Raw genomic sequence first — 12,257 nt, forward strand, 5'->3', positions numbered from 1 at the left:
TACAATGGCTATAATGTAAAGGGAATATATTTATTGATTTTGTTCTTTTGACAAGAGTCATCAGTATTTTTTAGGTGGCTGGATGAAGGGTATGCTTTTTTCTTTCAGTACTTTTACAGTCTTAATTTATATTAGTTTTGATTGTTGCTTTTCGTCTCTGAAAACTTATATTCCCTGCGCTTGATTGCTCTTCTGTTGCTTTTATAATATGGGACTGTAATTTTTGTCTTAGAAAAACTGTTAGTTCTATCCATCATACCTCTGGTGCTTTCTCCTTTTGTTCTCCTAGAATGGAGAATGGTGTGTTGGGAAATGCCCTGGAAGGTGTGCATGTGGAAGAGGAGGAAGGAGAAAAAACAGAAGACGAATCTCTGGTAGAAAATAATGATAACATAGATGGTATGTGGAGTTGCATGTGACATTCAGAAGATGCGACGTATATTTCTTGTGTACAGATGATGGAAGTAAGGCTCTCCCTATCCTGGATGGTCTCTCCCTAAGTTGCTAGGGGGTAAATAACCTGCATCTAGTGGAGACTACAGTGGAGGTAGCCAATTACTGAAACTGACAGCAGGCTTTTGTAAGAGGAAAACTTAATTTCCCCAATAAATGTGTTAAATTGATACTTTTAAATATACAACAACTTTAAATATTTTTCTGATGCAAAAATTTTAAAAGTCTGTGCAGCTCAGTGATTTTAATAGTCATGGTTTTGGAGTCTTTACACTTTTTGTGGCTAAGAAAATTAAATGTTAAATTCTAAGTAGAGTTTGGCTACTAGAGTTTTACATGTCAGTTGGAGGTTTATAATGTTCAGAGGAGAGAATAAATCTTGGCATCTCTTACCTAACTGATAATCAGAATGCTCAAGTAAAAGAGTATCTAATTTAAGGAGCTTGGGTTTCTTTTGCAATAAGTTGCTCTGCTATCTGGGACTTTTTCCCTTTGCTTTTCTCAAGGGGGTAGATAAGTTTTAGGTCATCGCTAAAATTTAAGCCAGGTTGTTTGAGGGTTTAAAGGGAATGTATTTTTAGTTTCCGTTTATGCCTTTATCACTAAACTCGAAGACATGTTTATGCTTCATGTTCTTTAACCATGTAGAGGAAGCAAGGGAAGAGTTGAGAGAACAGGTTTATGACGCCATGGGAGAAAAAGAAGAAGCAAAAAAACCAGAAGACCAGTCTCTGGTAAAGCCTGAAATTGATAAAGAGCAGGAGACTGAAATGGAGAAGGGTGGAAGAGAAGATATGGATATAAGTGAGCCTGCACAGGAACTACAGGAAAAAGTTGAATCCACTCCAGATCAGTTAGCTGAAACCACTGAGGAAGCAAAAGAAACAGCAGCACCAGAAGGACTGAATGAAGCCAAGGTCACTTCTGAGAAGAGACCAGAGGAGGAAGCACCAGATGCTGAGGAAGAAAAATCAGTTTGTAGAACTAACATCCAAGAAGAATGCAGAGAAAAAGGAGGTCAAGAAAAGCAGGGAGAAGTAATTGTGAGCATAGAGGAGAAGCCAAAAGAAGCTTTAGTAGAGCAGTCTGATATGACTCTTGAAAAGCAGGGTACTGCAGTGGAGGCAGAAGCAGAGCCTATAGATTCAACAGTCAAGCCAGTGGATGTGGGTGGGGATGAGCCAAAGGAGCAGGTAGCTGCCTCTGAAAATGAGTCAGGAAAGGCTGTTCTTGAGCAGCTGGTAGGGCAAGAAGTGCCTCCTGCTGAAGAGTCACCAGAGGTGACAGTAGAGGCTGCAGAGTCCTCAGCTGTAAAAGCTGGGTCAGAAGTCTCTGAGAAGCCTGGGCAGGAGATCACAGTTCTCCCTAAGGATGGTGCAGTCAATGGACTGTCAGCTGCAGGAGATCAGACTCCTGTTGAACAACAGACTAATGCAGAAGGACTGACAGAAACAAAAGATGGCTCAGGACTAGAGGAGAAGGTCAGGGCAGAGTTGGTTCCTAGCCAGGAGGAGATTAAGCTGTCCACAGAAGAGTCTGAGGCAGCTGGAGATGGGGTTGAGACCAAGGTAGCCCAGGGGGCTACTGAGAAATGCCCTGAAGACAAAGTTAAGATAGCTGCTAATGAAGAAACACAAGAGAGAGAAGAACAGATGAAAGAGGGTGAAGGTAACCGGGATATGCAAGAGCTGCAGTGGGTGGAGTACATTCTGGATTTGACTCACTAATCATGGGTAAAAGTCAGCCTTCCATTCAGGATTTTCCGTCTGCCTTTGGATTAGGAAAGGGCTAAATGAAAATGGGGGTAGTTTAAGAAGATTGTGATAAGTTTAGCAAGTTAAATCAAAAGCAAGTCTTTAGCTGGCTTATAAACTAACGCTTTTACTAACTGCAAAATAGGCCTTCTCTGTGATTTCTGAGACTTGGCTAGCTATCAGTAATTTGTATTGTACTAGCCAATAAAGGTGGATGGAGGGTGGTGGAGTAGGTAGGGAAATAGTGGGCTAGGCTGGCAGAGAATGCTGAATGGATGTTCACTTGCATGCCTCTGGATTTTTAAATTTACTGTTCACATGGTTCCTATTCTCTGCTTTAGGAAGCAGGATTAGAACAGTAGAATCCAGTGAATTGGTACACTTAAGCAGGCATGCCATTTAAATGAAGGCAGTTAACCACAGTGAAAGAATTCTGGTGACTTTTACTTTTAGTCTTCAGGAAGTACTTAGAGGCTTATTCACATTAGTTTTAAATTAGCCCCTCCAAAAGATAATGAAAAACTTAACTGTTAGCTCTCTTGCTGCTTTCCCCCTCATTTCATGCTTGCTTTGGCTGCTAAACTGAAGTTTTTGTTACTTAGAACGTTATAAAGTGTCTGGATGCTTTGTATAGTATTGGTCTAATTTTGATTCAATTCCATCAAGATGTATAAGCCTCTAATTAGTAATTAGATAACTGGCACGTCTGACTTGAGTTGTACTATCATTTGAGGATTCTACTGTCTGTAAGGTTCATCTAACGTTGGTATTAATAACCACAGGTATATTCTAGTTAATAGTTACTACTTCATATAATTGCCAGACTACTTCAAGAGTTCTCTTTACTTTTAGATTTTCAAAAACAAACAATCAGTACTTGCAGCTCATCCTGGTAAAATACATTCTACCTATGTGCAGGTCGCTGCACTCCAGCCAGCACAGGCATGGTAACCAGAAATGAATTGGCTAAGTGGTAGCACCATTGGGCTGCTTATTGGGTTTTAGGAGTTCTTTATGGAAAAAGCACAGAACTGAATTACCTCAATTTTTACGAAACTACCATGTCTTGATCTTTAATGATAGTGAGCAAAGACAGTAAGAAGTTCTGCTGGCTCTTTTAAGTTGGACTTTGAATAATAAGCTACAGTAGAGATGTCCTATTTCTCCAGTTCAGAAACTATTCTGTGGGATCACAAGTGACATTGTTAGAGCTTTCTCACATACATTATTTTTTATTCCAAGATTATACTATGTAGTAGGTAGTATTACTCCACTTACAGCCATGAGGAAATTGAGGCTTAGGGGTTACGTTACATGTTTAGGGTCAAATACTAAGTCATAGTACTAGAATCCAACTCTAGATCTGACATGAATGTATTGCTGTCCCCAAGCCTACCTCACAGTGAGGAAGGTAGTTTTATCTCCTTTAATCCATCTCCTATCAAAAACTTTCTGGCCACTCTTTTCAAAACACTTATAAAAGCCCTAGGAGTCATCAGTTGCAGTTTTTAGTCTTATCCCAGCTACCACTCTACTTCTAAAGAAGGTAGTTTTCCATATTTTACAAAAGAAGAAATGGCAGGGGCACCTGGATGGCTCAGTCATTTAGGCGTCCCACTCTTGATTTTGGCTCAGGTCATGATCTCGGTTGGTTCGAGTCCTGAGTAGGGCTCTATGCTAACAGTGTGGAGCCTGCTTGGGATACCCTTGGCCACTCATGATCTCTGTCTCAAAAAAAAAAAAAAAAAATTAAAAGCAAATGAAGAAATGGCAGAAAGAGGTTAAGCAATTTGCCTTAGTCATATAGCCAATAAGTGGAGGGCTGAGGTACCCAAACCTTCTGGCTCTAGGGCCCAAGCTCTCAACTCTCTGTGCTCTGTTTCTCTTTATGTGGCAACACTAGCCTGCAGAATTTTTTTTTTTTTTTTAAGTTTATTTTGAGAGAGCATGTGAGCAAGTGGGGAAGGAACAGAGAGAGAGAGAATCCCAAGCAGACCTCCACACTGTCAGCCCAGAGCCTGATGCAGGGCTTGAACCCACGAACCATGAGATCATGACCTGAGCCCAAGTCAGATGCCTAACTATACCACCCAGGTGTCCCTTTGCAGAAATCTTATAAGTGTTGTTGTTTTTTTTTTCCTCTCTCTTTATCTTTTAAGAATTTTGATTTTTTATTTTTTTTAATTTTTAATGTTTGTTTATTTTGAGACAGAGTGCACACAAGTGTGGGGCAGGGGGTGTGGGGGGGGCAGAGAGAGAGGGAAAGAGAGAATCCCAAGCAGGCTCCGTGCTGTTAGCACAGACCCCAAAGTGGAACTCAATCTCATTAACTGCCAGGGCATAACCTGAGCTGAAATCAAGAGTTGGCAGTTTAACTGACTGAGCTACCCAGGCACCCCTTAAGATTTTATTAAAAAAAAAAAAAAAAAAAAATTAACGTTTATTTATTTTTGAGAGACAGAGAGAGAGGGAAACACAGAATCTGAAGCAGGCTCAAGGCTCTGAACTATCAGCACAGAGCCCGACATGGGGCTTAAACTCCTGAACTGTAAGATCATGACCTAAGCCCAAGTTGGAAGCTTAACTGACAGAGCCAACTAGGTGCCCCTTAAGATTTTATTTTTAAGTAATCTCTACACTTAACAGGGGGCTCAAACTCACAACCCCAAAATCACGAGTGTCACATATACTACCAACTGCAGCCAGGTATCCCAGAGGTTTTCTCTTAAAATCCCATTTTCTACCACCTCTCTTAAAATGGCATTTATCCCTAATAAAGATAACTGATCTGTTCTTTTCTGATTGTCACACTAGATAGGATTAATAAGTAAACAAAGTTTTTAAATTGTAGGCACAGAGCTTGGCCATGCTCAGACTACTGGTCAGTCTGTAGTGTTTACCTGACTTAGTCCTGTGGGAGTGCTAGAATAACCAAAGAACCAGCAGATTGCCTTTACTTTGTCTTTAAGAGGAATTTTCTTCTTTGCACCATTCTGTGCCCTTAACTTTTGAACAGGCAACAAATTAGAGAAATGGTATAAAACTGTGTTTCCCTTTCTCCAAAGGATGATAATAGGCATACTACAAAGAAGATTCCACTTTCAAAGAAGTTTGGAAAATATTTTAACAGATCACTTTACTGAGGACATCAGGGCAATTCCTATTAATACCTGAGTACAGGTTACCAGATTGGAAAGTATCACTTTAAAGTAATGGCTTTCTCATTAACCTAGCTGCTTCTCTACCATCCCATGAAGGTAGTACAAATTTCTGCAGGAAAACCAATATTTTCTCACATTATCATAAGAGTTTTAGTTTAAATATTTGATGTAAAACTCAGTAAGACCTTATGCCAAATTAGATGTCACCTAGCATTCTGGTATGAGTAGGAACAGATACCAGATAATTAAAAATAGAGAATAACCATACACATTTTGTTAATTTTTTCTACAAATTGTGAAGGTAAAATGTTTCATAGATTTACTTCACCCGTTTTGCATATTCTCCTGGAGAACGGGCTTCATTACCATCTAGTCTTAACAGTGTACTAAGTATACAAACATCTTGGAAATTTGGGCATGGATATATAATGGTGTGTGATGGTGGGTATTTATTTCAGAAGCACTAAATCACATGGTCAACGGGAAAAGTGACTCATTTGATAAAACAGTTTACCAAAGAGGTTAATTAGCTTGTAACTTGTAATTGATTCTTAGAGGATTTCTTTTTTTAATTTAATTTTAATTTTATTTATTTAAGTAATCTCTACACCCAGTGTGGTGCTAGAACTTAAAATCTTGAGATCAAGAGTTACACATTCCATTGACTGTGCCGGCCAGGTGCCCTTCTTAAAGGACTTTGTTAGATTGTCCTACTAATTTATAATGTTTAGGAATTTTCTTTGCCTGTTCCCATCCTGAACCAGAATTGCTAGACAGATAAAAGTCCTTTAGCCTGACTTCCTAAGGCCTAATTGCCATATTCATGTTCCCATAATAGCTTGTTAACAGACAATATTTTGCTTGTGTTAAAAATGCTTAATGAAAGATGGCAGAGGTAGGCACATTATACCCAGTTTCTGAATTGTTTGTGCCCCCATAAGCCCATTTAAAAAAAAATTTTTTTTTTTAACGTTTATTTATTATTGAAAGACAGAGTTAGAGCATGAGCAGGGGAGGGGCAGAGGGAGAGGGAGACGCAGAATCTAAAGCAGACTCCAGGCTCTGAGCTATCAGCACAGAGCCTGACGCGGGGCTTGAACTCAAAAACAGCGAGGTCATGACCTGAGCCAGGTCGGACACTTAACCGACTGAGCCACCCAGGCGCCCCTATAAGCCCATTTTTAATCGCTTGATATTCTGAGCTTCATGTGGTGAATAGAGCTATTATTATTAGCAGCGTGTCCTTCTACTAGGCATTTGACTTGTGAGTGTATGCCAATATGGTAAAATACAGTGTCAGTATGGCTGCAAATTTTAACATTATACTGGAGTAGAATAATTGGTTGTGGTAGTGCTCACTCATTTCTGTATGTGCTAGAGCTGGCTGGAGTCTGTGGCATGCTCATTGGTGAGAGTTGGTAAGGACTATGCTTTTCTCTCTACAGCTCTGTTGTGGGAAAGCTAGTCTCTTGAGCATTCTTGATCTGAATGGACTGGGGTAATTTAACTTTTCATACTTTGTCAGCTTGTTAGTATTCTCTAACAAGTGGCCTAAAGACCCCAGGAACACTGGCTGAGGTCTCCATTTGCTTCTGGCTGAGTAGATGGGAACTTCTAGTAACCAAAAGGCTACAATAGCTAATATGTCTTGATCTGAGAGATCAGGAATGATTTTTAGAAGAAAAACATTCAGCCTTCTGATCACTGAACCATAGACGCCATAAGATTATACAATCTAAATCTAGATTACACATGAATTAGACTGTAATCACTGGCTTTATATTTCTATCCAGTTCAAATATTAACTGACTTAGCATCTGGCCTGTTCTACCTCAGAATATAGGTTATTCAACCGACATTTATTGGAACTTCTGACTAGTTAAAAGATATCCTTAGTATTCTCAATACTGAGTAATTTTTGCTTGCAGAAACTGAAGGCTCAGAAGAGGAGGATAAAGAAAATGACAAGGCTGAAGAAACACCAAATGAATCCATTCTTGAAAACAAGGTAAATTATTTGTTCAGTGTCAATTTCTGCTTTCTTTTTGTAGGACTGTAGCTTACTAAGGTATGCCTGATTATTATCATAGCTTTTTCTTAGTTATACATTTAGATTTGTAATCTAAAGATGCCTGTCTTGTACTGCTGCCTAATACCAATGATTTGGATATACTTTTTAGTCTCTTCAAGAAAGTGAAGAGGAAGAGATTGGGAATCTAGAGCTTGCCTGGGATATGCTGGATTTAGCAAAGATTATTTTTAAAAGGTAAAACTTTTGGTGTGTCTAGGCTCAGGTTGGGAATTCGGAGGTTGAATGAAAATAGAATACCAGTTAGGCTTGGGCAAATGCTGTTAAGGTTTCTGATCATCTTTTCCTTCTTTTAGGCAAGAAACAAAAGAAGCTCAGCTTTATGCTGCGCAGGCACATCTTAAACTTGGAGAAGTTAGTGTTGAATCTGGTAATACATTTTTCATTTTACTCTCTCCTTTAATGTCCCCCCGCCCCCATTCTTCCTCTAATTCCTTAAAATTCAGCTTGATTGATCATAAGTTGTGGGCAGTTGGCTTTAAAGGACAGTCAGTTTGGGTTCCTGTAGCTCCTAGAGCTGTGTGAATAATCTCCCCTAACTGAAGTCTTTCAGTAGTTTTTTTTTGTTTGTTTTGTTTTTTGTTATTTTGATATTGTTTATAGTCAAGGATCCTAGAGATGCTACAAAGAAAATGAAATGTAAAATAGAGCATTCCTGTAGGATAGTCTAAAATTTAGAAATATTGGGGCACCTGGGTGGCTCAGTCGGTTGGGCGTCCAACTTCGGCTCAGGTCATGATCTCGCGGTCCCTGCGTCGGGCTCTGGGCTGATGGCTCAGAGCCTGGAGCCTTCTTCCAATTCTGTGTCTCCCTCTCTCTCTGCCCCTCCCCCGTTCAAGCTCTGTCTCTCTCTGTCTCGAAAATAAATAAAACGTTTAAAAAAATAAATAAAATAAAATTTAGAAATATTAAATAAAAAAAATAAAATTTAGAAATATTAAATGCTATCCATTTGCTTGCTTTTCTTTTTCTCTTTATTAGAGAATTATGTCCAAGCTGTGGAGGAGTTCCAGGCCTGCCTAAACCTTCAAGAACAGTACCTGGAAGCCCATGACCGTCTCCTTGCAGAGACCCACTACCAGCTAGGCTTGGCCTATGGGTACAACTCTCAGTATGATGAGGCAGTGGCACAGTTCAGCAAATCCATTGAAGTAATTGAGAAGAGAATGGGTGAGTGAGCATCAGCTATTTGATGCTAAGCTTGGTGGATCCAGTAATTGACAAGATTTTTAAAAAATGGATCCCCTTGTGGTTAACTATTAGTGATTACTTTAGCCTGTTTTTTGTAGCTGTACTAAGTGAGCAGATGAAGGAGGCTGATGGATCATCTTCTGAATATGAAAAAGAAATTGAGGAGCTGAAGGAACTGCTACCTGAAATTAGAGAGAAGATAGAAGATGCGAAGGAGTCCCAGCGTAGTGGGAATGTAGCTGAATTGGCTCTGAAAGCAACTCTGGTTGGTTTGGTTTCCTTTTAAAGTTTTGGTAATAGTATGATATTATTGGAAGTCATCATGGTATTAGTGTTCCATTTGTCTAGGAACCATGACTTGGTTTCTAGGGAGCTGGTTGTTTGAAGGAATGTGAGAATTTATCTAATTATTCCTATCAGATAGTATAATGCTTAAGATAGTATAATGCTTAAGAGAAGACACTCTAGAGTCAAACTGGGTTTGAGCTCTGTATCTGCTGCTTACTGTGTGTGGCCATAGGCATGTTACTTAACATTTCTTTGCCTTAGTTGACTCATCTGTAAGATGGGGATAATAATACGTAGGTTAAAATACTTATGACAATACAAATAGTGTTCGCTTAATAAATGTTAGGTATTACTTCCATCTTTGAGAACTCCTATTTAGATTAGCAAGGTATTGATGGCTTTTAGCCCCACATTTCCTGGCTCTGCTTTTGGCTGCTGGAATGTCAGGGAGCGTCCTACCCTCCTGGTGATGACATGATACAGAGGGGTTAATTTAACATCTACACTGCCTAAGCTCCCAGTTTGGGGATGGCAGGTGTAGGTAGAGGTGGGTGGACGATATTGCTTCTATAAGGAAGCCCGCTAGTATTTGAGGTCTTAATCAGAATCAGTTTTTTGGATGGTCAGTACCGTTGTAGGACTGTGGGTGACCTGGTGGGTTTTGTCCTGGGCCCCACTTGGGTCTGTCACCTCCCAAACAGGTGGAGAGCTCTACTTCAGGTTTCACTCCTAGTGGAGGAGGCACTTCAGTCTCCATGGTGAGTATGCGGGTGGTTTTTGTCACTTAACATCAGGTCTGTTGGCCTCATGTAGCTCTACGTTGCTAACAAAGTCCTTTTTGCCAGGTTGCCAGTAGAAAGCCAACAGATGGTGCTTCCTCATCTAACTGTGTGACTGATATTTCCCACCTTGTCAGAAAGAAGGTAAATGTACATGTGGTCATTTCTGTCTTTCCAGTCTTTTTGTTTTGTTTTTTGCTTCAAATGATACATGGGGAATGCATTCCCTAATATTTGATGCAATAAGACACTCATTTTGCAAAGTTGGTGAGGATTTGAGTGAACGTAGTTTTCACTTGAATATGTCTTCTAACAAAAATTTCCAGGCCTCTTCTGGCCTAGGAGTATCAAATCAGAAAAGTTGCTGAGGAGACTTGGTCTCATGGCTCATCTTAGGAAGCAGGCAAGTGTTGACAGTCATTCAGCAGCAGACCTGCTGATACTTACACTCCTGACTCTGCCTGTAGTTACAATAGTTTTTTTTTTTCCTCTTGTGGGAGATTGATTCCTTTGTTTCTGACTCCCAAAATTGTGGTTTGGTTATTGTTTAGATCTCCTTACCCTACCCCACCTTTCCACTAGGGAGGCTGAATTGGTATGTTTTGGCAGACCACTTTATTGTATTGAACTCAGGTTGGCTTCTGCCTCTGTGGCCATGGGAGAAGACCCTTAGACCTGTGGATCCTGGTGCTGCAAAACCATGGGGTGGCAGCGGCAGGGGAGGAGAGGAGTAAAGGGACTGTTAAAAAGTTCTGCAGTTCTTTTAAAAATATCCAGCACATTTGTGAAGCTCACAATTATATCTTCAGAGGAAACCAGAGGAAGAGAGTCCCCGAAAAGATGATGCAAAGAAAGCCAAACAAGAGCTGGAGGTGAATGGAGGCAGTGGGGATGCCGTCTCCAGTGGAAATGAAGTTTCAGAAAACATGGAGGAGGAGGTGGGCAGTTAAGAGGGCTTGGACTCTTGCCTTATTTCCCCTTGTTCTCAGGGCCTGGGGAAACTGGTCCTCCTAAGTGCATGTTCCCCGCCTTGAGCCTGTTTGTTTTTATAAGGGTTGCATTCAGTTAATCCACTGTGCAGGAAACGATTTGGTTATGGAATGTAGGATGTCCCATTGACAGATGGAAACTATATACATACCACAGGTCCCGTCCTAATGAATGTATGAGAAGGTATTTAATTGGCAAGACCATTGGGTTACTTCTGCTTCCTCCTTTCCAGGTAACCTATAAACATTGACGTGGTCAGCCCTATTCTAGAAAGTTTAGGAAATGGCCTTATATTTTGTGGTCATTGCCGTTATTCATGTAGGGAGCAAAGCAGGGTTTTAAGAGACCTGTTTACTTTCTCTAAGGCCTCTACTCAATATATAAGACAGAATGGCTTAAACTAGGTAGGGTCATTTATGCCCAGGCTCCCTGTTTGTCTTCCAGGCTGAGAATCAGGCTGAAAGCCGGGCAGCAGTGGAGGGGACCGTGGAGGCCGGAGCAACAGTTGAAAGCACTGCATGTTAAGAGAGGGCGCAGAGCCTTCCTCCTGAGGGAAAGTGTTTTTGTATATAATGTATTTTTTCACTTTGGGGGGATTCTTTTTGTATAACTTCAATAAAGATTGTAAGCAAAGGTTGAGGCTTTGATGATTTTTTTCTTAAGCATTGGCTGAATCTGTGCCTTGGAACGCTCCAGGTTTTGTATAGTGGCCAAAGGCACCCCCACTCCCTTTCTGTACTGTTCTCATCCAAATTCCTACCTATTGTGGAGGTAATTAAATAAGCATGGTTATAGGCCTTTTGTCTTCCAATGGTGCTATGCTTTTTCCATTTTAAATACTGCACTCAGCTGTGTTGCAAACCTTCAGTGGTGCTGTCCCTGGATGGGGGCTACAAAAACAAGACTTGGTGAAGATCTTGCTCTTTGGTGCTGATACTTCTGTTTGATGGACTTTGTGAGCTGATAACCGCCTCTGAGTCAGCCCTTGGTACTTTTATCCACTTAGTCTCCAACTGGGGGCCAATAATCCTGTCTGGAAAAAGAACTCTGAAGAAAACTTGTGAGGGAGTGGTGGGGGAAACCTTGAGAACTGGTGTGCTAATTACAGAGAAATGAGCTTTCTGGTTTGAAAGTGGCTGAGGGACAGACTGGACCCTTTGGATGTGCTTGGGAGAATCTGTGGGGAGGCTGGTTGGTGGAGTTTTGTTTTCTGTACAGAAAGGCTGAAACTATCAACTTGAATCCGAATTGTTACCCCATCTGCAGTTTTGACTTCTCAAATAAAGATGCTAAAAAAGCTCTTGGTCTGAACTTGTGTTTAAAGATTTTCAGATTCAGTGTCTCCTTCTCTGCCCCTCCTCTGCTCACTCTTACTCTCTCAACTAAATGTTTAAAAAAAAAAAAAAATCTTCACTGGGATCCTTGACTGCCTAGAGTATTTCCATGTGGAAGGTGGGGTTGAAAGTCTGCCCAGTCTAAGGGTGCTGGTGCTTAGGATACTGGTACTAAAGCCATCCCATTAGGACCTCACAGATGCCCAGGATGCAAGGTA

General features: G+C 40.6%; 1 protein-coding gene across 3 annotated transcripts in view; it reads left to right on the top strand.

Annotated features, from left to right (window-relative positions):
* Positions 1–12,004, top strand: part of LOC115521873 (nuclear autoantigenic sperm protein) — a 42,796-nt gene extending 30,792 nt beyond the window's left edge. For 2 of the 3 annotated variants that reach the window (XM_030327365.2, XM_030327366.2), the window contains 10 exons: positions 290–399; positions 7,297–7,376; positions 7,549–7,634; positions 7,754–7,827; positions 8,439–8,627; positions 8,747–8,913; positions 9,638–9,694; positions 9,782–9,859; positions 10,525–10,653; positions 11,150–12,004. In XM_030327365.2, the coding sequence (XP_030183225.1) occupies positions 290–399; positions 7,297–7,376; positions 7,549–7,634; positions 7,754–7,827; positions 8,439–8,627; positions 8,747–8,913; positions 9,638–9,694; positions 9,782–9,859; positions 10,525–10,653; positions 11,150–11,230 (1,051 nt within the window). In that variant the 3' untranslated portion in view covers positions 11,231–12,004. Of the gene's footprint in view, positions 1–289; positions 400–1,101; positions 2,122–7,296; positions 7,377–7,548; positions 7,635–7,753; positions 7,828–8,438; positions 8,628–8,746; positions 8,914–9,637; positions 9,695–9,781; positions 9,860–10,524; positions 10,654–11,149 lie in introns of all 3 variants that reach the window. The other variant, XM_030327367.2, reaches the window with a different exon arrangement.
* Positions 12,005–12,257: the final 253 nt, after the last annotated feature.

This window comes from Lynx canadensis, chromosome C1, assembly GCF_007474595.2.
Source record: "Lynx canadensis isolate LIC74 chromosome C1, mLynCan4.pri.v2, whole genome shotgun sequence".
Taxonomy (NCBI): Eukaryota; Metazoa; Chordata; class Mammalia; order Carnivora; family Felidae; genus Lynx; species Lynx canadensis.